General features: G+C 51.8%; 1 protein-coding gene across 1 annotated transcript in view; it reads left to right on the top strand.

The window, feature by feature from the left end:
* The window catches only part of Mark1 (microtubule affinity regulating kinase 1), a 119,769-nt gene extending 104,410 nt beyond the window's left edge, over positions 1 to 15,359 (top strand). Inside the window, exons 12-18 of the mRNA XM_012513738.2 lie at positions 1,908 to 2,061; positions 2,326 to 2,519; positions 7,310 to 7,410; positions 8,520 to 8,675; positions 9,670 to 9,921; positions 11,371 to 11,415; positions 14,746 to 15,359. Of these exons, the coding sequence (XP_012369192.2) occupies positions 1,908 to 2,061; positions 2,326 to 2,519; positions 7,310 to 7,410; positions 8,520 to 8,675; positions 9,670 to 9,921; positions 11,371 to 11,415; positions 14,746 to 15,100 (1,257 nt within the window). The 3' untranslated portion in view covers positions 15,101 to 15,359. The remainder of the gene's footprint in view (positions 1 to 1,907; positions 2,062 to 2,325; positions 2,520 to 7,309; positions 7,411 to 8,519; positions 8,676 to 9,669; positions 9,922 to 11,370; positions 11,416 to 14,745) is intronic.
* The last annotated feature ends 3,511 nt before the right edge of the window (positions 15,360 to 18,870 follow it).

The following is an 18,870-nucleotide window of genomic DNA, read 5'->3' on the forward strand; positions in this document are numbered from 1 at the left end:
TGTTCTGTGATGCCCACAGTGGCGCAAGGACTGGAGTGCCCTTATCTGCTGCGCTTGAGAGCGCAGGTGCTAGGTTGGGAGCTCGTGCCATCCCCAGGTACCAAGAGAGATCTGTGAGAGAGCAGTCGCTGTCCTGCCGGGCAGCCCGCGCAGCCTCGCCTTCGGATGTAGCCCTAGAGCTGCTGCGTGTGCCCCGTGCATGTCCGAGTGTGGCATCCTTGCCGCAGGCAGCGGGGTCACTCTGGGGATGCAGGAAGGACAGTGACAAGCACGAGAGGGCCCGTGGTGCACACAGTCGTGTCCAGGGCCATTCTGAGGACCGCACTGGTGCCTCACTAACTCACGGTCCCCCAGAGGCTGCCCAGGCAGTGTCACTGAGAGAAGGTACTTTGACAGGGACACTGATGACTCTAGAAGTAGCACCAGGGGCTCTGTCCGGAGAATGGTGCCAGCGGTTATTTCTAAAGTCCTTAACAGTTTCTGCTCACATTTTCTAAGATTTTTTCCTCAGATCTTTAATTTTCTTTTTAAAGAAAAATACTGATTGTGTCAGAGAACTGAGCTGGGACCCGGGTGCTTGGGGTGTAAGCTGGTGAATCTGGCACAGCAGTAAGAGCAGGGACCTGGCCACCAGGTTCAGGCCTGGCCCGCCCACATGGACACTCCCATGACGTAGGCAGCTTACTCCATCTGCAGGGCCTCGGTCTACTCACCTGCCAAGCGAGGACCTCAGAGTGCCTATCTCCTAGGTCGATGAAGGGGTACACGGTAGCATGAGAGCTCTGTGGGCAGTGCTGGCAGTGGCTGCGAGTTCTGTGTGGTCCGCTTGTGGTCACCTGGCTTCCGGAGGCCCCCGGCCCTGCTCACAGGCACTGCGCACTCAGCTCGCCTAGCGAAGGCCCGCATTACTGTCCACGCGTGCAGGCAGGCAGCAAGCACCTTTTATGTTGCAGATGGGCAGTGTGTCAATCCCTCCTTTATTGTGCTTAGTTTCAAATAGATGTGATTTCCTTTTTTTTTTGTTTAGGACTGGGTGTGCAGTGTCTCACTGCGTGGATTGGACTCGTAGTGATCCTTCTGTTTACAGCCTCCCAAGTGCTGGGGTTACAGGCACGTGCAACCACACCCAGTCTCAATTGCTGTCTCGGCATGCCCTGGGGTGGGCCCGGCCCGCAGACCTGGGGATTGAACCCCAGCCCCTGCATCTGCCTAAGCAGGCATTTTAATCCACTGAGCTATTTGCCAGCCCTAGATGTGATTTCCTGATTACAGCAAATAACTCTAATTTTGTATTGTAAATGTGAAGAAAAACAAACAAAATAATCTTAGGTCAGAGCATAAAGTTTGGAAATACAGATATCTGAATACAGTATGTGTGCACACACACTATATATATTTAAAATGTTACATTTTCTTCTAAGTTTGAGCCCCAGCAATGTCCCTTGATTCTTAGGAGAGGTTTGTTGCTTGGCTTTGGTGCTGAGGACCAAGGTCAGAGCTTCCGGCTTGCTCGGCACGCCCCAGCCCCAGCCCCAGCCCTCGACTCAGCCTCAGCTTGCCTGTCTGTGAGATGCAGGTTAGTGGTCTGCAGCCTTGTTGCGCTGATGAAACAGAGCAACACGGTGAGCACCTTCAGCCAGGGGCCACCACTGAGGACCAGGAAGGAATCTAGGTCGCCTGTTTGGTGTATTAACTAAGCTGAGGGCTTATACCAAGGAGCAGAAGGTGGCCAGCACCCTCAGGCTCCACTTCCCTGGCGCCAGCCTGACATGCTGTACCTGCAGCCACTGGGCTTTTAGAGCTGGTTATTGCCGGTGTAGTTTTGAATAGTGTAGAAAGTCCAGAGTGCGTTTTGTTGGCGTATATCAAAGTTTTTCTGGTTTAAAACCCTGCCCTTCTTCTCACAGTTTGAAGGTGGCGAGGCACTGTCCAGTGCGAACCTGAGCCAGAGGTCCCGGCCCAGCAGCGACCTCAACAACAGCACCCTGCAGTCCCCTGCGCACCTGAAGGTCCAGCGAAGCATCTCAGCCAATCAGAAGCAGCGGCGCTTCAGTGATCACGGTGGGGCCCCAATGCTGGGGACAGAGAGAGGCGGGCTGGGCCCTCCCACTCCCTGTCACATGCCCCTGTAGCCCGCAGCTCCCCCAGAGCCACTCAGCCGCAGGGCAGAACAGATCCCATTTGCAGGGCTGAGCTTTGTAACGAAACAGGAGTCTCAGTGCAGCACAAAGCCTGCAAATGCTGACGTCTCTCGTGGAGTTCGTGTCCAGAGAGGAAAGTGTGTCCCCTGTTGTCCGGCTAACTGTGCTGCTGTTTGCCTTCCAGCCGGCCCATCCATCCCCCCGGCTGTGTCCTACACCAAGAGACCACAGGCCAACAGTGTGGAAAGCGAGCAGAAAGAGGAGTGGGACAAAGATGTGGCCCGGAAACTGGGCAGCATCACAGTGGGCTCGAAAAGCGAAGTGACAGCCAGCCCGCTCACCGGCCCCGAGAGGAAGAAGGCCTCCACCATGCCCAGTGTGAGTGCACTCGGCCGCTCCCTCACTGTGCTCAGAGCCTCTGGGAGATCGTTAGCTTCGGCCCTTTTAAGTGTGTCCATGGGAGTCACAACTGGAAGAGCTCGAAAGAGGAGGAAGCTGCTCACAAAGGCCATGAAGCCGCCGAAAGGACTCAGGGTCATGGCCTCCCCAGCTGGGAGAGCTCCCCTGCCGTAGCTCCTCTGTCTGAGGCAGTGGCTGAGTGTGGTGTTAGGGCTCAGAGCCGGGGCGTGGCTCGGGGAGCACTTGCCTTGCAGGCCCAAGACACAGGGTCAGCCCAGCTCTGCAAACCAGAAGCCTCCTGTTCAGGGAAGGCGGCTGGACTTAGGTGTGAGGGTGCCCAGACACCACATGGAGGTGCACACTGTAGCCGTGGGAACGAGAGGAGCAGTTGAGGCCCCTAGAAGGCACGCAGGCGGGGATGGTAGCTGAACAACACGCTGAAGTGTGCGTGATCTGGCGTGTGACATGTAAGGGCTGGAACAGGCGCTGAGATTCCAGGCAGCGTGAGGCTGGGTGAGGTTCCGGACAGCCCCACCTCTCGGGCAGGTGTACAAGCATCAGAAATCACAGTGGTGAGCAGACCCAAGCGCAGGAGCTGGTGGCAAGCAGCTGGAGAACAAAGCTGTGATGGTAGCTTTTAAGCCAAGGGCAGGAGCAGGAAGTGCTTACATCATGCAGTGGGAAGCACAGGGATCGCTGTAAATAGCAGGCAAGGCGTGGCGCGCAGAAAAGCACCGCGTCTTCCTCACAGTGGGCTGGGCTTGGGGTCGTGGGCTGCGGCTCAGTGAGACACGCTGCTGTTTACAGGATTTTTTTTTTTTTCTAGCTCAGGCTGCCCTAAGTGCCAGTCTGGTGAGGTTGTGGAGCTGGGGATGGAAGCATGGTCCCTTGCGCCTAACTGAATCTACGCAAGCAGATGACTCAAACAGTGGAGCTAACCCACAAGCCCTCAAGCTGTTAGAATAGGGACCAGATTGTCCCCTCCTGGAGGCACATGATGACTTTAAAAGTCACAATGTAGAACCGCTTCCCTTCCACTTGATCCTCCTGGAAACACGAAGGTTAGAGCTTCTACACGTGGCTTTCCTAGGCTGGCCACGGGCTTACCACCTGCACAGCAGGAAGAACAGAGGTGGTCACTGATTCCCACCCCCCATGTTGCCTGTCTTTCCACCCCAGAGTCTCATCCTGCCCCGCACACAACCAGCTCTGTCCCCAGACCCCTCTGTGGGCCGTGGCCATTGGCTGTCCCCTTCCCTGGGTGGCTTTGAGGCCCGAGTCCTCCCTCTGCGCAGCCTTCCTGGTGCAGTCTCTGAGGTGTGGCTTTGGGGCTCCACGCTGGCCAGCTCTGTCCCCCGTGGTTCCCACGGAAACTGCAGCTCTGCTCGCCTGGCACACCGGTGCCCAGTGGGTGGCGGGCGTGGGATCGTGCTCGCTGAGGAGAGGGTGCCTCTGAGCGAGAGCGTGAGTGCAGATTCACGTGCTGGGCACAGATCCTCACTGTTTAGATCAGAGCATGATTCTGGTAGAGAAATTCTGTTTTTAACCACTAGGGTTTTTTTTAATTAAATGGTTAATTTTGGTAATTTGAGAAAGGGAAATAATAATTTTGCTTAGAGTTGGGAACTTTCTAAAGTAAAACTGATGGCATCCTCTTTCCTAGCTATTACCTAACATTCTCAGCTCTTCACATGACCTGTGCCAGTGATTTGGGCGGAGTTCTTCCCTGGGTTTCCTTGTAAAAGAGAGCTTAAGTGACCCTACAGAATTATTTTATTGTGCTTTCTATTTAAAAAAAAAAAAAAGAAAGAAAGAAAGAAAGAAAGAAAGAAAGAAATAGGCCAGATCGTGTGTGTTACATTTTTGTCTTCCTCGCTGCGGTGTGGCAGGTCGTCTTAATAGCCGCACGTGGTCAGCACACGCAGGCACCCATGCTGGGACATGCAGCCTTTGGGGCATGCAGGACCCCCACTTCTCAGTGTGAACATCTACCTGGACTTTGGGTGGGCGCATTTCTCTCCACTGCACTTTCGCAGGCCTGATTCCGGGCCTGCTGCGAGCCCGCACTCTGTGCTAGCCTCACCGCGCTGCAGGGGCCGGCACCGGCCGGCGTGGCCTGGTCACCCTGGTGCCTGCCCATCTCCCTGCGTTCACTGTGCGCCGCTGTGCTGTGAACCTGGTGGCACTGGCTGCCTGATGGCGGTCCTCACGTGTACGCGTGTAGATTTTCAGTCAGCACTGCCAGGGTGATTCCGGACAGTGGGGGACCACAGAGAGCAGCGACCTTCCCACAGGACCATCAGCAACGGACATGGCCTTAAAGCTGTGGCTAATCTGAAGGGTGAGAAAGAAGGATCCTGCTTTGCCTCTCCCACTGCTGGTGCAGCTGATGGGCCGCATCTGGGTCCCTGTGCAAGTTGGCAGTTTCCTTAAAGCACCTTAGATCCCTTCTCTGCGCAACTCCTTAGGCAGAAGGGACTTGAGCGTTTGTGACCCAGGGTCTGCGTTATGGTAAAATACTGACTAGACAAATGCATAGTGTTTGCCAGCGAGTACTAGTGTAAGCATGGTGGACTTTCCCCTGACAGGACACGAGAGCTCCTTGGCTTCTGATGGTAGAGCGTCACCCACGGCATGGGTAGGTGACGTGGTAGGCGATAGTTTAGTAGTACTTTTTCTCCTGGTCCTGGGAGTGAAACCAGGGCACCCACACTGAGTTACATCTTCAGCCCTCTTTTATTTTTCATTTAGAGACAGGGTCTCGATAAGTCGCTTAAGTGGCCCAGGATGGCTCAGACCTGTGATCCTCCCCCTGCCTCAGGAGTGCTGGGCCTGCAGGTGCGCACTACTGAGCCTGCTAGTTTTAACAGCACAGTTAATGTTCATAGAATTTGAAGCAGATTTTGGGTAACAGTGGAAGATGCCTTGGTAGTGTTATTTAACGTTAGGCTAACCAACCGAAGAGTGATCCTGGCAAATGATACTTAGCTGGCAGTTGGCAGACAAGTGGGGAGAGTGTCAATTTCCACCAAAAAAAAAAAAAAAAAAAAACACCTAACTTTTTGAAAAACAGGACAAATTACTTCCCTCAGAGATATAAAACGCTACAGTGATTACTGTATCTAAATATGTTATGAAGATGCTGCATCTAAATATGGTATAAAACTAACTGCAAGTCAAGGGCCTGGTATATGTCCTTTCTCTGTCCCCAAGCCCTCCCTCATCAACCCTCCATGCCTCTCAGAAAGCACAGCTTGGGTGTGTGACCTAGGAAGGGCCACTGCAGAAGCGTGTTCTGTGTGTACACCTGTCTGGCACACCGACTCCCACCTGAGCGTCCCTGGCACTAGAGGTCAGGCAGGAGCACAGGGCATGAGCAGGTGAGACCAGACTTGGGGCACTGGCCCAGGCACATGGGGGTATGGTTTGCACGGGACCGAAGGACAATTTCTCCAGAGCTATGAGATGCCCAGTGCTGGTTGGCTGCGCCTGGTGCATCTTCTGCCCATGAGGGACCTGATGCCTCCTTGTATGTAGTTTTATGCAGTCTTAATAATTTCCCCTATTTTCTGTTGTTTCTAGAATTTTCCCCGGAATTGAAAATGTCCAGTAAGCTTCTAGACAGTTGAACTTCCTTTGTATCTTATAAAGACAAAGTAGGAAGTAACTTAAATGTTCAGAAATGAGGAATCTGCCGCCACAATAAAATCCAAGTTGTGTGTGCAGCTGTGTATGCCAAGCTGTGACATTTTTGTGTCATTTCCCAGGGGCACATGTTAATGGCAGACTAAATGAGAAAACAGGCGAGGCGGGGACAACCTCACAGTAGGAAAGGCACATGCCATTTAGTTTTTAAAGAATTCTGATGTGAGCTAGTTTCATAAGGAGTCAATGTTCATTGTCTTTGTCTTCAATTAACAGAACAAGTCTTAACCTCAAATTTCTTCATAATCTTGGCCTCTTTTCCTGCTGTACTTTTGTAGTTTTCAATTTATGCTTTTTCCATAACCGGTGACAAAACTCCTTTCACCTAAGATGCTGTACTATTGAAAGGTTTTAAATCTTCATGTACACAATTTCAGTAGTTTTTTTGCTTCTCCAAGTGAATTCAAGTAAATATTAATTTTCTGGCCCTCCTTATTAAATAAATTTTAGGCTAATTATATATTTTAAAGAATAGTAAAAATAGATTGGACAAAAATAAGATTTTTGTTTTCCTGTTGGATAAGAATGAGACAGAGAGTGCTTTAGGCCTTTCGAAGATCCTTCTGTACGCTGTAATAAGCAGCGGTTGGCAGGCAGAGCCGGAGGCCCGGCTGTGCGTGGTGGGGCACACCCGCTCTGCGCCCTCCCTCGGCCGCCGGCCTCCTGGCTCACCCCGACTCCAAGGCCCCCTCAGAGAGGCTCCCGGGGCTCGCCTTTGGCCCGCGGCTTTGGTATCTGGGCCGTGGCGGTGGCCGGAGCCAGGGCTCCGGGCAGGAGCAAAGTGGGAAGGCGGGCGTCTGCACGGCCTGGGCCTGCCAGTGCCAGGGCTGGGCGTGAAGGCGAGCCTGCCCGCGGCTTCCCACCCTCACCCGCCGAGGGAGCGCCGAGGCCCTGCTGGGCGGCGGGCGGTGGGCGCGAGGACGACGAGGGTGGGCTGCGTGAGAGCTCGGTGCGCGGAGGGCGGAGGCGGCCGGTGCGCGGGGCTCTGCTCCTGCGAGGTCCTCGCGGCAGAGCGGCGCTAAGGACACTGTTGGAGCTTTAACGTCGCTCTCTCCTTCTCAAAGAACAATGTGTACGGCGGCGGCAGCATGGCCAGAAGGAACACGTACGTCTGCGAGAGGAGCGCAGACCGCTACGCCGCGCTGCAGAACGGGAAGGACAGCAGGTGGGCGCCGTCTCCGCGGTGGGCTGGCTGCGGGGCCCGCAGATGAGCAGGCGGGAGCGCGGGAGTGCAGCCCCGAGAGCGCGTGCCACGCCGGCCTGCGCCAGCTGGGGGGGCCGGGGGCGAGCGCGGCAGGACGCGCCTTGCGTGACCGACCGCAGCTGGGGGCAGCACGCCCCTCTGCGCCCCCAAGTCGTCGCTGGACCCAGGCGGAAAGGCCCATTTTACATCCCCTGAAAAAACAGGGCCTCCCTAACCGCTCGGTCGGAACCACGAACTTCTTAAAGTATATTTTAAACGATGATAGGTCCTTTATTTTTATTATTTCAAGAAATGCAACCAATTCATATCCTGGGTTGGATCCATCCTAACCGGCCTGTGTTCTCAGCCGAGCACTTTCTCCCTTCTCGGTTAGAGCCCTTCTCCGTTAGAGCCCTGCGAGGCTCCAGGCTCGAGATCAGTGTCTTCCGGCGTGAGATCCCCTAGGCCAGACAGCCGGAAGCCCGTCTGCCCGTTAGCTGTCCTCCTGTGCTGAGCGCTAAGCCGGTAGGCAACCGAGAGCCTGTGTGTTGAGGCTGCCAGAGGCAGTGACCGGGTGACGGTGCACTCGTGCTGCACGCGTAATCTAGTGGCGCTGCCGCCGCCGCGCGGGCGTGAAGATGCCTGCAGTCGGAGCCGTCTCTGCAGCGGTCACACAGGCACACAAGTGGTTTCCTGCTTCTTAGGGTCACATGAATATGAAGCGAGTGCTCCTGAGATCTCAGTGCGGGAGAGTGCTCGGCTCTCCTGTACGCTGCGTCTGGGCTGCGGCCAGGACGCGATCACCCCCAGCCCTGCGTCTTCAGGCAGGCTCTCGCTGCAGGCCGGGTTCCAGCTTGGCTCCTCCCGCCTCGGCCTGCCGAGGAGGAGCTCCCTCTGTACGTCCAAGAGTGCCAGCAGCCTCATTAGCCAGGTGCCTGGTGTGAGGCTCCTTGAAGTGATTCAGTCTTGAAAAGTATTGGTCTATTTAGATTTTTTAAAATCTGTGCCTTCACCTTTAATAAGCTGCCCTTTTCTCCTTTGTTGCCTTTTGTTTTCCGTTTCCGGGTCTTCTCACCTGCTTCTCCCGGAAGCCTCACGGAGATGTCCGTGGGCAGCATCCCCTCCGCCGGAGCCTCCGCCGCCCCCTCCGCCCGGCCGCGCCACCAGAAGTCCATGTCCACGTCCGGACATCCGATCAAGGTCACGCTGCCAACCATCAAAGATGGCTCCGAAGCTTACCGGCCTGGGTACGTCCTGCTCCCCGCGCTTTGCCTGGTTGTTTTAGAGACTGCCGCAGGGTTTGGAAATATGAGGAAGTCGAGCTTCCAGCGAGAGAGAGCCGAAGCATAACTCACTTCCCAGCCTCCTGGTGAAGCCCAGTGTCACTGGCTAATTATCACTTAAGTAAACTGAATTGTTTTGCTAGCTAAACAGACAAGACAGGGGGCCTTAAGACCCCCTGGCTATGCCAGTGACCCTACAACCAGATGAACTCCCAAGATGCTGTGCAGGTATACAAATAGATGCCTCTGTCTTATGAGCTCTCAAATTTCAGAATGTTTTTACCTTTTTGATAAGTAGGTTTTTGTTAGCTGTATCCTTAATGCCATTATAGGCTTATGCTGTCATTGAGGCCTAAAATTAAAAGTGGGAGATTTTATTCAAAAATTTTCTGATAAACAATAAAATTCATGGTCCACACTAAGCAGTTTAAGAATGCAAACTGAGAATCCCTTGTCTGAAATTGTTGGGACCAGAAGCATCTTGAATTTTAAATTTTTACAGATTTTTAAATATTTGCATAATGAGTATTTGGGGTGTGGCCAGCAGGTCTAAACGCATGCATGTTTGTGGTCTCCCTCACACCAGCAGCCTGAGGGGCACTTCCTACACGAAGCTTGGAGTTCTTCCATTTGCCTGTCACTGGTCACGTGAGGTCAGAGTTGGGATTTTCATTTTTGACATCAGCAGGGAAAGTTTCGTCCCCAAGCTGCTTCGCCGCTGGGGCGCTCCGGTCCTGACCAGTGTTTGTCTTTGTGTCTCTGTGGCAGTAATTTCTTACTCTTTAGTGACCAAGCTTTGGTAAAAAGTGTTGAGCTTTAATTACACTAAAAGAAACCCTGTCCCCGTCCAAGGGGGACAATAACTCCGCCTAACCTGGGAGTCTTGCCTCTGCCCTCTGCTGCGAGCAGAGGAAATGGGTCTGGTTCTGCTTCTCACGGCGGGTGCCTTGTCCCGCAGGGCCACCCAGAGAGTGCCTGCCGCCTCCCCGTCGGCGCACAGCATCAGCGCCGCCACGCCGGACCGCACGCGCTTCCCCAGGGGCAGCTCCAGCCGCAGCACCTTCCACGGGGAGCAGCTCCGCGAGCGCCGCAGCGCTGCGCACAACGGGCCGCCCGCCTCCCCCGCGCACGAGCCCGGCGCCTTCGCGCACGCCCGGCGGGGCACGTCCACGGGCATCATCAGCAAGATCGCCTCCAAGTTCGTACGCAGGTCAGTGCCCTGCGTGGAGTCGGGAGCGCAGGCAGCCGGGCCTTCGCAGAGATGGCTTCCAAGGTGGTTCCTGAGCTCTCGTGGGAGCTGCTATTTCGCAGAAATTGGAAGAAAGAAGTCGAGTAATACAAAAGCCTTTTTTCTTATCAGAGAGATAAGAGGGACAGAAAGAATTTGAAAATTTTAAAGGGCTGTCCAAATGCTCCGCGGATTAAAGCGCCTGCAAGCAGACCCAGGGCCCAGGGGTTCAATCCCCAGGCCTGCTGTGCCGGCCCCGCCCCCACGGTCTGTGCTGAGATCGCGATTGAGCCTGGGCGTGGTGGTGCACGCCTGTAATCCCAGCCCTTGGGAAACTGTAAACAGGTGGATCACTGAGTTCGATCTAGTAGTGAGACCCAGAACAGCCTGTAGATCCTTCCCTAAAAAATAAAAATAAAAAATAAAATATTGGGGCTGGAGAGATGGCTCAGTGGTCTAAAGCACCTACTTGAAACAAGCTTGGCAAAGCACAGGGACCACGGTTCGATCCCCCAGCACCACATGCCAGCCAGCCCCGCCCCCTGGTCGGTCCACGCCACGCCTCCCATGCCTGCTGCCTGCAGAGCCCATGGAGGGAGGTGCAGGGTGGGTGTGAAGGGACCGGGCAGGTCCCTGCCTCCAGGGTTAGCAGTCTTGGGAGAAGGGTACAGTAAACCGCTGGCCTTCACGTAGGTCCGGGGGACCACAGGCTGTATTTGTTCTATCAAAAAGCCATGTCTTAATAGTTTTAAATTAGTTTAAACTTGATATTTCTATCTAGATAATTACTCTTTAGAATGACTAAGTGATTAAAATGCTGGTGGACTTCAGAAATGCTAATTACCCTCAGCGGAAGGCCAAGTGTTTGCTCAGTGGTAGCTCACAGGTGGATCCACAGGTGAGATCAGGGTTTGTGCTGAAGACGGAATCTGAGTTGTAGATTTTTTCGATAGGCTTTGACTGCCGTGCATGAATTGTTAGCAGAACGTTGAAATAAGTCAATTGTTTATTTAAAAATTGGTGTTTATCTTGAGAAATACCTACATATTGAACTTTATTTCAAATTACAAGGTTAATTTATATACTTTCTCAATTGAGTTAACCACTAGAATTATATATAACAAATGTGAAGCTTAATCTTGTTGCTTATAATTAGTAATTTTAAGTTGAGATTATATTGGACTAACCCCAAAGGATAAACCACGGCACTAAAATCGTGGCTGGGAATTCCCTTGGCGTCTCTGCTTCACTGTCCCCAGTTCTCAGTGGCAGCACACAGGGCCACAGTAGGAGGGTAGAACATGAGGTCACACAACTAGCAGTAAAGTTGTTATCGTGGACAAGTTCATCAGAGAGTCACTTTAGAGGTGGCTTTCTCAGGATATTTCTCACTTCTGTCATTAAACATTTCAACTTTTACTTTGTTTTGAGGGATCCGAGTGAAGGTGAAGCCAGTGGCAGAACGGACCCATCCAGGTAAGGAGCTGCCACCGTGCATGAGTGCTGGGTCCCCGGGCCCAAGCACGGACCTCCCTGGTCGCCAGGCCTTGGCAGTAGCGATGATACTTATATCTGGGCAGGGTCCACCTCAGCTTCATGTTGGGGTAGGCTTGAGGGCGGCTCGTGTGTAATGGTGTGTGAGTGAATCACCTTGATGCTTGTGTCTTCAGGACATTATCTAGAGTTCCATAGTCGGGAAGGAAATGGCCTTTCTGTTCACCAAGACGCCTCATGGAAGTTAACAGGCCACAGTGTCCTCACCCGTCTCACTAGTGCACTGTAACTACACTCAGCCCATGCCAGGCCAGCACAGGTCACACGGGGTACCTGGTGGCTACAGGTGCAGGATGGCTTGGTACCCGTGGTGTCTCGGGCGAGCACTCAGTCCTGAACCTTTCATCTCTGTCCTGAGTTCTCCATGGGGTTTGGACATTAAACACTAGTTGAGTATTCCTGCTGGTAATGGATCTCAGACTCCAGGGCAGTGAGGACCACAGGGAAGACTCGGGGTTGTGAGGGGCCAAGCGCCTGCATCCTGACAGGAATGGTCGGGGCCACATTGCTACAGCTGTAGTTGTGTCGGTGTTGGGGTGCACACTTCCGACACCTGGGACACAAGAAATGCCAGTGATCAGATATTCTGGGTGTACACAGGAGTGAGGAACACGACAGGAGTCTCAGACCCATAAGTAGTTCTACAGGAAGACTGAGGCCTGGCTTTACTCAGAAATTACTTTTGACCAGCTGAACTGAGGCCTCTGATTTAATTTCTTCTTTTTAAATCGTTTGACGTAGGAAACATGATGGAAACCTGTAAAGCCTTCTCCTGTAGACCACTGTCCAGACTTGTCCCCACAGTGTGTTAGAATTGGACGGAATAGTTTGGAGTGCAAGGAGTAAGGTTTTTCTAACGCACTGTGTTTGTATCCTCACTGGGGTGCTTCTTTCAGAAGCTCGGTACCAGGAGGGAGGGGGCAGATGCACCTGGCTTCCCCTTCCTGCCAGGCGACCTGGCCGCGGCTCCTGGTGCTCGCACCTTGGCCCTATGGATCCCTGGACGTCCTCAGAGACGCTTGGCAGTGTCAGGGCCGTGGGCCGCTGCGATGTTGTGGCTCATCTGCCCGCGCTTTTGTCTCTCTGACATGCTACCTCGTTCTATTAACATAAGAATTTAAGAACTAATCCTTCGTATTTCCTTCACTGGAGAGCAGTTGCACTTGTTTTTGAGCAAACTTGTCAAATCTCTACTATTTATGAAGTGCTTGCTGCTCACTCGACCTCCAGAGCAAGCTGCTGCAGACGCCATAGCGCAGAGGATAGAGTGGGGGTGCAGGAGGTGCTCAGCGGTGTGCTGCCGCCTGTGGTTAGACGCACAGACTGCCCGCCGGCCTTGGCGTGGGCTGTGTTCCACCACCAGCCCTGCTGTGTTTGGAGGGCGCCTGGTACCTGCATCTCCTGCGGGCCTTGTAAGCGGGAGGTGCAGGGTATGCTTGGGGTGCTGCGCATGGCTCCTGCCCGCAGCTCAGGGTGCACAAGCTGCTATGTGGGTGCCCACCGTGTGGGAGGCAGCTGTCTGCGGTCCACGGGGTTGTGTGACAGGTACATCCAGATGTGTGCAGCCTCCCGTTTCTGCACCACCTTAGGGACACGTGGAAGGAAAGTGGGCTTCCAGTTCTCTGGCTCTCTAACCTTGGAAAAGCAGTGTAGGTGGCTTGGCTGTGTGTCGGTCCTGTGTGGCCTCTCAGCCCCTGCCCTAAGCCAGTGTGTGTACTCTGTCACTGTGGGTACCCATGGGCTCACGTGGCCTCCTGGGGACCCGAGTGCAGTGGCCAGTTCGGTGAGCAGGGAAGAAGTGGAGCATGGATAGGAGAGCGCCCCTCACTTAGCAGGCGTGGAGAGCAGCCTCTGCCTGTTCTCTGCAGGTTTGCAGTCTTGGAGACTTACCTAGGAGTGAAAGGGCCATTGGATATCAAACCCCACGGACACAAATGTAGGCGTGCATACCTGACGTTCTAGTATTGATGTGTATTAGTAGAAAATACTCACATAACAGATTACAAATTCCTTTCAAAATATGTATTTTCTTAATTCATAGGTGAGATAGTTAAACAAGTTAAAAACCACAACTTTTATCTATATTTGTACAGTTGTTCAGCAGATTAATTACAGCACATTCTGTCATGAATAACCTCTTACTTTTACCTACCTGTGATTCACTTACTTGCAGTAGGTTCTCTGGTTTACATAACCAAGGCAGATTAATCTGGCAGACATGTTGATCCCCATCCATGTGCTAGGGTGGTTCTAGATGCCTGAGATACACCATCTGTTCCTGGCCATCCTAGAGTTGGCAGTCTGTGGGAGACACGGGTGACAAGGAACAAGTCTGAGGAATGGCTTAGAGCACTGGTGGTGACCTATGGCGTGTGCGGCCGAGAGGCCATCAGTTAGAGAGTGTTTGGAACACTGTAAGCACTGCAGGGAAGACACAGTAGGGCGCAGAGCGGCGGGGTGCAGGGAGGGTGAGGTCCGGGGGGGGGCAGGGCCCCATGGAGAAAGGAGCAGGACTGTGGTGGAAGTGGGGCACATGGCACCCAGCCTCGGTGGGTCCGGGGTTGAGTGGGCCGCGTGTCAGGAGTGGTGTGGAGTCCAGCATGTCTCCCCACACACCGGCCCCTGTGGGTGTGAGCAGAGATGGGCAGGCAGGAGGGCGGTGGCCTCGGAGACTGCTGCAGGGATGCGGGCAGTGAGTGGCGGTCCCAGGAGGCACCCAGCGTGCGTGGCCCAGCTGTGCCATCCTTCGGTGAGAGCCCTGCGCTCCAGCATCTTCGCAAGCTGTTGGTCTCTTGCCCTCGTTACACTTGTTTTATTCAAAAAGGGCAGAAGAAACACAAAAAAATAAATTTTTATATATCAAAAATATGCTTTACAGCCAGAATGCTTGTGCTCCTTGGTTCTTGTGTTTGTTTTTGTCTTTTGTAAACTAGAACAGAAGATGTGGAAGGAACTGGGAAGAATATTAAATTTTCACTTTGAGCTGCAAATTTCCTTTCCACAAGTAAATGTGTGTAGGGGAAATACGCTACGCTAGCTGAATACGCTTGATGGCACTGGACACCGAAGCAGAAGGCCTCTCTGGGCCTCGCTGCGCAGTAGCCACGTAGTGCAGAGCTTTGCCAGGGGAGGGTGGACCGCAGAGCGGGCAGGCTCCGTCAGCGCTGAACTACACCACACGTCTGTGTGCATTTGGTTCTTCCCTGAATGGAACGTTTGCTTTTCTTCTCACCTTTCACTCTGTTCTTGCAGAAGTGCGTCTGGGGAACCGCGAGAGCGAGAGAAAGAAGACGGCAAAGACTCCAAGCCCCGGTCCTTGCGCTTCACCTGGAGCATGAAGACCACCAGCTCCATGGACCCCAGTGACATGATGCGGGAGATCCGCAAGGTGCTGGACGCCAACAACTGCGACTACGAGCAGAGGGAGCGCTTCCTGCTCTTCTGCGTGCACGGCGACGCGCGGCAGGACAGCCTCGTGCAGTGGGAGATGGAGGTGTGCAAGCTGCCGCGGCTGTCGCTCAACGGGGTCCGCTTCAAGCGGATATCAGGGACGTCAATGGCCTTCAAGAACATCGCATCGAAAGTAGCGAACGAGCTGAAGCTGTAAGCTGCCCCCGCAGCGGGGCGGGCGCGGGGGGCCTGGAGGCTGCGACACAGCGCTGAACATGCGGCGGGAGCCCCGGAGCCTGCCCTTAATGCAATAAGCTATACATAGTCGTGAACTGTAAAGTTAAAGTCCGTACGAGCTGTAATAAATAGCTGTAGCTTACAGAGTAGGTTCACATGTACAGGTAAGTATATTGTGTATTTCTGTTCATTTTCTGTTCATAGAGTTGTATAATAAAATACAATTGCTTAAAAACTTGTATAGTTGTCTAGATTTCTGCACATAATGTACATTTTATGCTCTGACTTGAAGTGTTTTCCCTGTTATTTACATTCTGGTGGGCTTTTAAAATTCTTACCTCCATCATACAATTCTGAAAATTGTGTCCAGGATTAATAGTGCAGGAACTGGTTTTTACCACTCTAGCACAGACTTTTAAAAATTATTTAAAATCTTATTTAAATTTCAACCAGAAGCTGATAAATAGATCTGCTTGTGGTACACAGTTATTCCTGCTCACATTTACTCGGTTTCATTGAGAAGCTACAAGATGTTTACGGCTTTGACACTAGAGTTTCTATGACAAAGTACATGAAAATAAAAGAATAGCTTTGCCTCAAGCTAACTAAGAAATACTAGAGAAAAAAAAATTAAATCTGCACCAAGTTCCTTTGAACTTTGAAGAGTTTTCTGAGCCTCTGACCCGCAGCAGTGAAGTGGAGAAGAACCAGAGCGTCCCCGGGTGACTCGGTGGAGCCGGCCCGGCCGCTGCCTCCCGGCCCGCGGGGTCCCAGGGCAGCACTGGGACTGCTCCCGGCGCCACCTCGTCTTCGCAGCGTCAGTCAGTTCAGAGGTAGCGCCGCCTCGGGAATTAGCGGGTGCTGAGGACGCGCCCTCGTCCCATCGCCGGCCTCTGCATTGTCTGTGACACTCGAGGACTGGGGATCGAGACATGCTGCTGGGACGGTTTCTGACGGTTTCTCGCTGCTTGACACACAGGTGGCCGTGGGCTTGTCACGCGTGATCTGCGTATTTTGCCAGGTTCCTTGTATGTGTTCCACCTCGCTGCGCCCGTGGCGTGCAGCTTTGTGATGGACCTCGTCAGCTTTTCTTTTATACTTAGTGACATGCACAATACGAAGGCACTGGTAAGGGTACATTTTAATACTTGTTGTTTTATACTGACTTAGCCCCGGAGGTTGACTGTGCAATGTTACTTAATGTGTACATTACTGTAATATCAGCACATGGACCCCACCTGCACACTCCCGAGAAACTGTATTCAGATCTTATCAGCGTGAAGAAAAATAAAGCTGGGATAAGTGCTGACCTCCTGCCTGCGTGGGGAGCTTAAGCTCGGGTGACAGCCATGGCCCGGCGGCTCCAGGCCGAGTGGGTTTTCCGTTCCGTGCTGTGCTGTGCTGTAGCTTTCTTCTGTAGCACTCTGTTCTGAAATGAAGTGTATTCTCGCCTTAGCAAAGGGCAGTGTCCGGAAAGGAGAAGACTGTGCAGCTCCTTCTTGGCCTAATGTCCCCCCAGCACGTGGACGCTGACGGGGACCCACTCTCACAGGCGCACACTGGAGCTTCCCTTGAACAGCTCTCGTAATAAAGCTCTTGGCTTTCGCTCTTTATCGGAATGTGAATGACCTGTTTTCTAGTAAAACATTTTTTACGAAGTGTTCTGTAGGGGGTGGGAGGGGTATGTGCTAAAGTGAGTTGGCCAAATGTCATTATGACAAGAGAATTTTCATTGTTTATACGAATGCTTGTCATTGAAATACTTTTCGAAAAACAGACTTCGGGCCTTTTCCAAGGTAGAAGCGGGCATTTTCGTGTTTTCTCTTGCCAGCCAGTTCTTTCTGTTTCACAGCAAGGAATTTTACTGCCATATTTTTTATGAACTACAAATATCGATATTCACTTTATATTTCCCATTTTATTTGTTTATGGCAGCACAAATATTCTTTTGATGACTTAGAATTTTAAATATGTTTGCACAAATAAATATTAGTTTATATTCACTGGCTATCTGGGAGCAGGATTTCCTTGGCTTCTGTGGAAATACTACTTGTGATGATATCCTTACATTAAGTTAATTATTCTGTAGAAACTGGAGCATTTTGTATCTGCTAAGTAGAAGCAGTAAGAGGAAATAAGTTCTAGAACCTTAACCTGTAAGGTAGAATCTTATTTAAAACCTGAAAGCCTTTATTATGAGGTGAGACTGACTGAAAGTATCATTCCACAGTTTGAACAACAAAAATAACACGAAAGAGGTAAGAGTTTGTTGTAACTAAATGACCCTGCCAGCCTACGTGAAGTAACTAAGACCATGTCTTGCTTGCATTTCCAAAGTGTCCATTGAGTGCTGGTGATGGCTCAGTGTACGTAGAGAACTGCAGGGGAAGACACTGATTCCTTTGGGAAGACAAAATGTAGACGTGCACAAAAGGGAAAAAAAAAACCACTCAAATAGGAAACAGTGGAAGTGTTCAAACATAGACAGTAGCGCCTGTGGAAACTCAGAAAATGGGGGCCTTGGACAGGCACCAAAGAGAAAACCTTGGAAGAGACCACCTGGCGGAAGGGCCCCGTGGGCGGGCTCCCAGGCAGCGAGGGCGGAGGGTGCTGGGCGGAGCAGCAACAGACGAGGCCTGGCAGCTCCAGCTCTGACTCGATCCAGGCTGCAAGAGGAGCAATGACAGTTTTTAAGCCAAGAAAGAACCTAACATGTTGGTGTTCAAGAACTGTAATTTGTTCATCTGGCAAGGCTGTTCAGTCCAAATACCCTTCCGATTCTAAGTTCTTGGCAAACAGCAGTAAGAGGAATGCCTAGATCTAGAAGTAGGAATTCACAGGCAAGTTTGAAGACTAAAGCCAAGAAGGTCTTCAGCAGTTATTAGAAATAAAGCATCTTAGGTAGAGAGCATAGACAGAGGTGGTTAGCATGGATTGAAAAGGGTAAATTGGAAAGCATTTTGAAAGTTGAATCCAGGCATCTGGTGTGAATGAACACTTCTCAGATGAAGGATGAAGGGGTGCGGACATCAAATAAATACATGAAAAAGTGTTCAGCATCCCTGGTCATTTGCGAGATGCAAGTTGAAATAACACTGAGATTCCATCTCCAGAAAGAATGGCCGTCGCCAAGAAGTCAGCCAGTAGCCAACACTGCGGCCGCTGTGGGGCAAAGGAACCGTCTCACGGCTAGCGAAGTGTGGACTGGTGCAACCACTGTGGGAATCAGTGTGGAGCGTCCTCACAAAAACCAAGACTAGGAATTCCATATGACCCAGCTATTTCTCTTCTAGGTATCTTCTTCAAAGAGCTAAAACTATCGCACCACAGTATTATATAGAAGGATAAACTTGAGACACGTTTAGATAAATGGATGAACTGGAGATCATTTTAGGTGAAACAAGTCACACATACACAAGTTTAAATGCCACATTGTTTCTCTCGTGAGAAACTCAGAGGATAAATAAGGAGCAAGATGGAGCGCAGATATTGGGAAGGAGGAATTTATGTAAATGGCAAGCAGAACAAGGGAAAGCAGAGAAAGAGGGGAAGGGATTTTTTTTTTTTAGAAGAATGGGTAGAGGGGCTGGGGAGATAGCTCAGTAGGATAAGCGCTTGACTGGCAAACGCAAGGATCTGAGTTCAATCCCCGGTTCTGCAAAAAAATAAATAAATAAATAAAATAAGTAAATAAATAAAGAATGGGTAGAAATAAATGGGCAAGGGTCAAAAGGAGGGGAAGTGAATGGG

The sequence above is a fragment of the Octodon degus genome, unplaced genomic scaffold, assembly GCF_000260255.1.
Source record: "Octodon degus isolate 3935 unplaced genomic scaffold, OctDeg1.0 scaffold00017, whole genome shotgun sequence".
NCBI classification, from domain to species: domain Eukaryota; kingdom Metazoa; phylum Chordata; class Mammalia; order Rodentia; family Octodontidae; genus Octodon; species Octodon degus.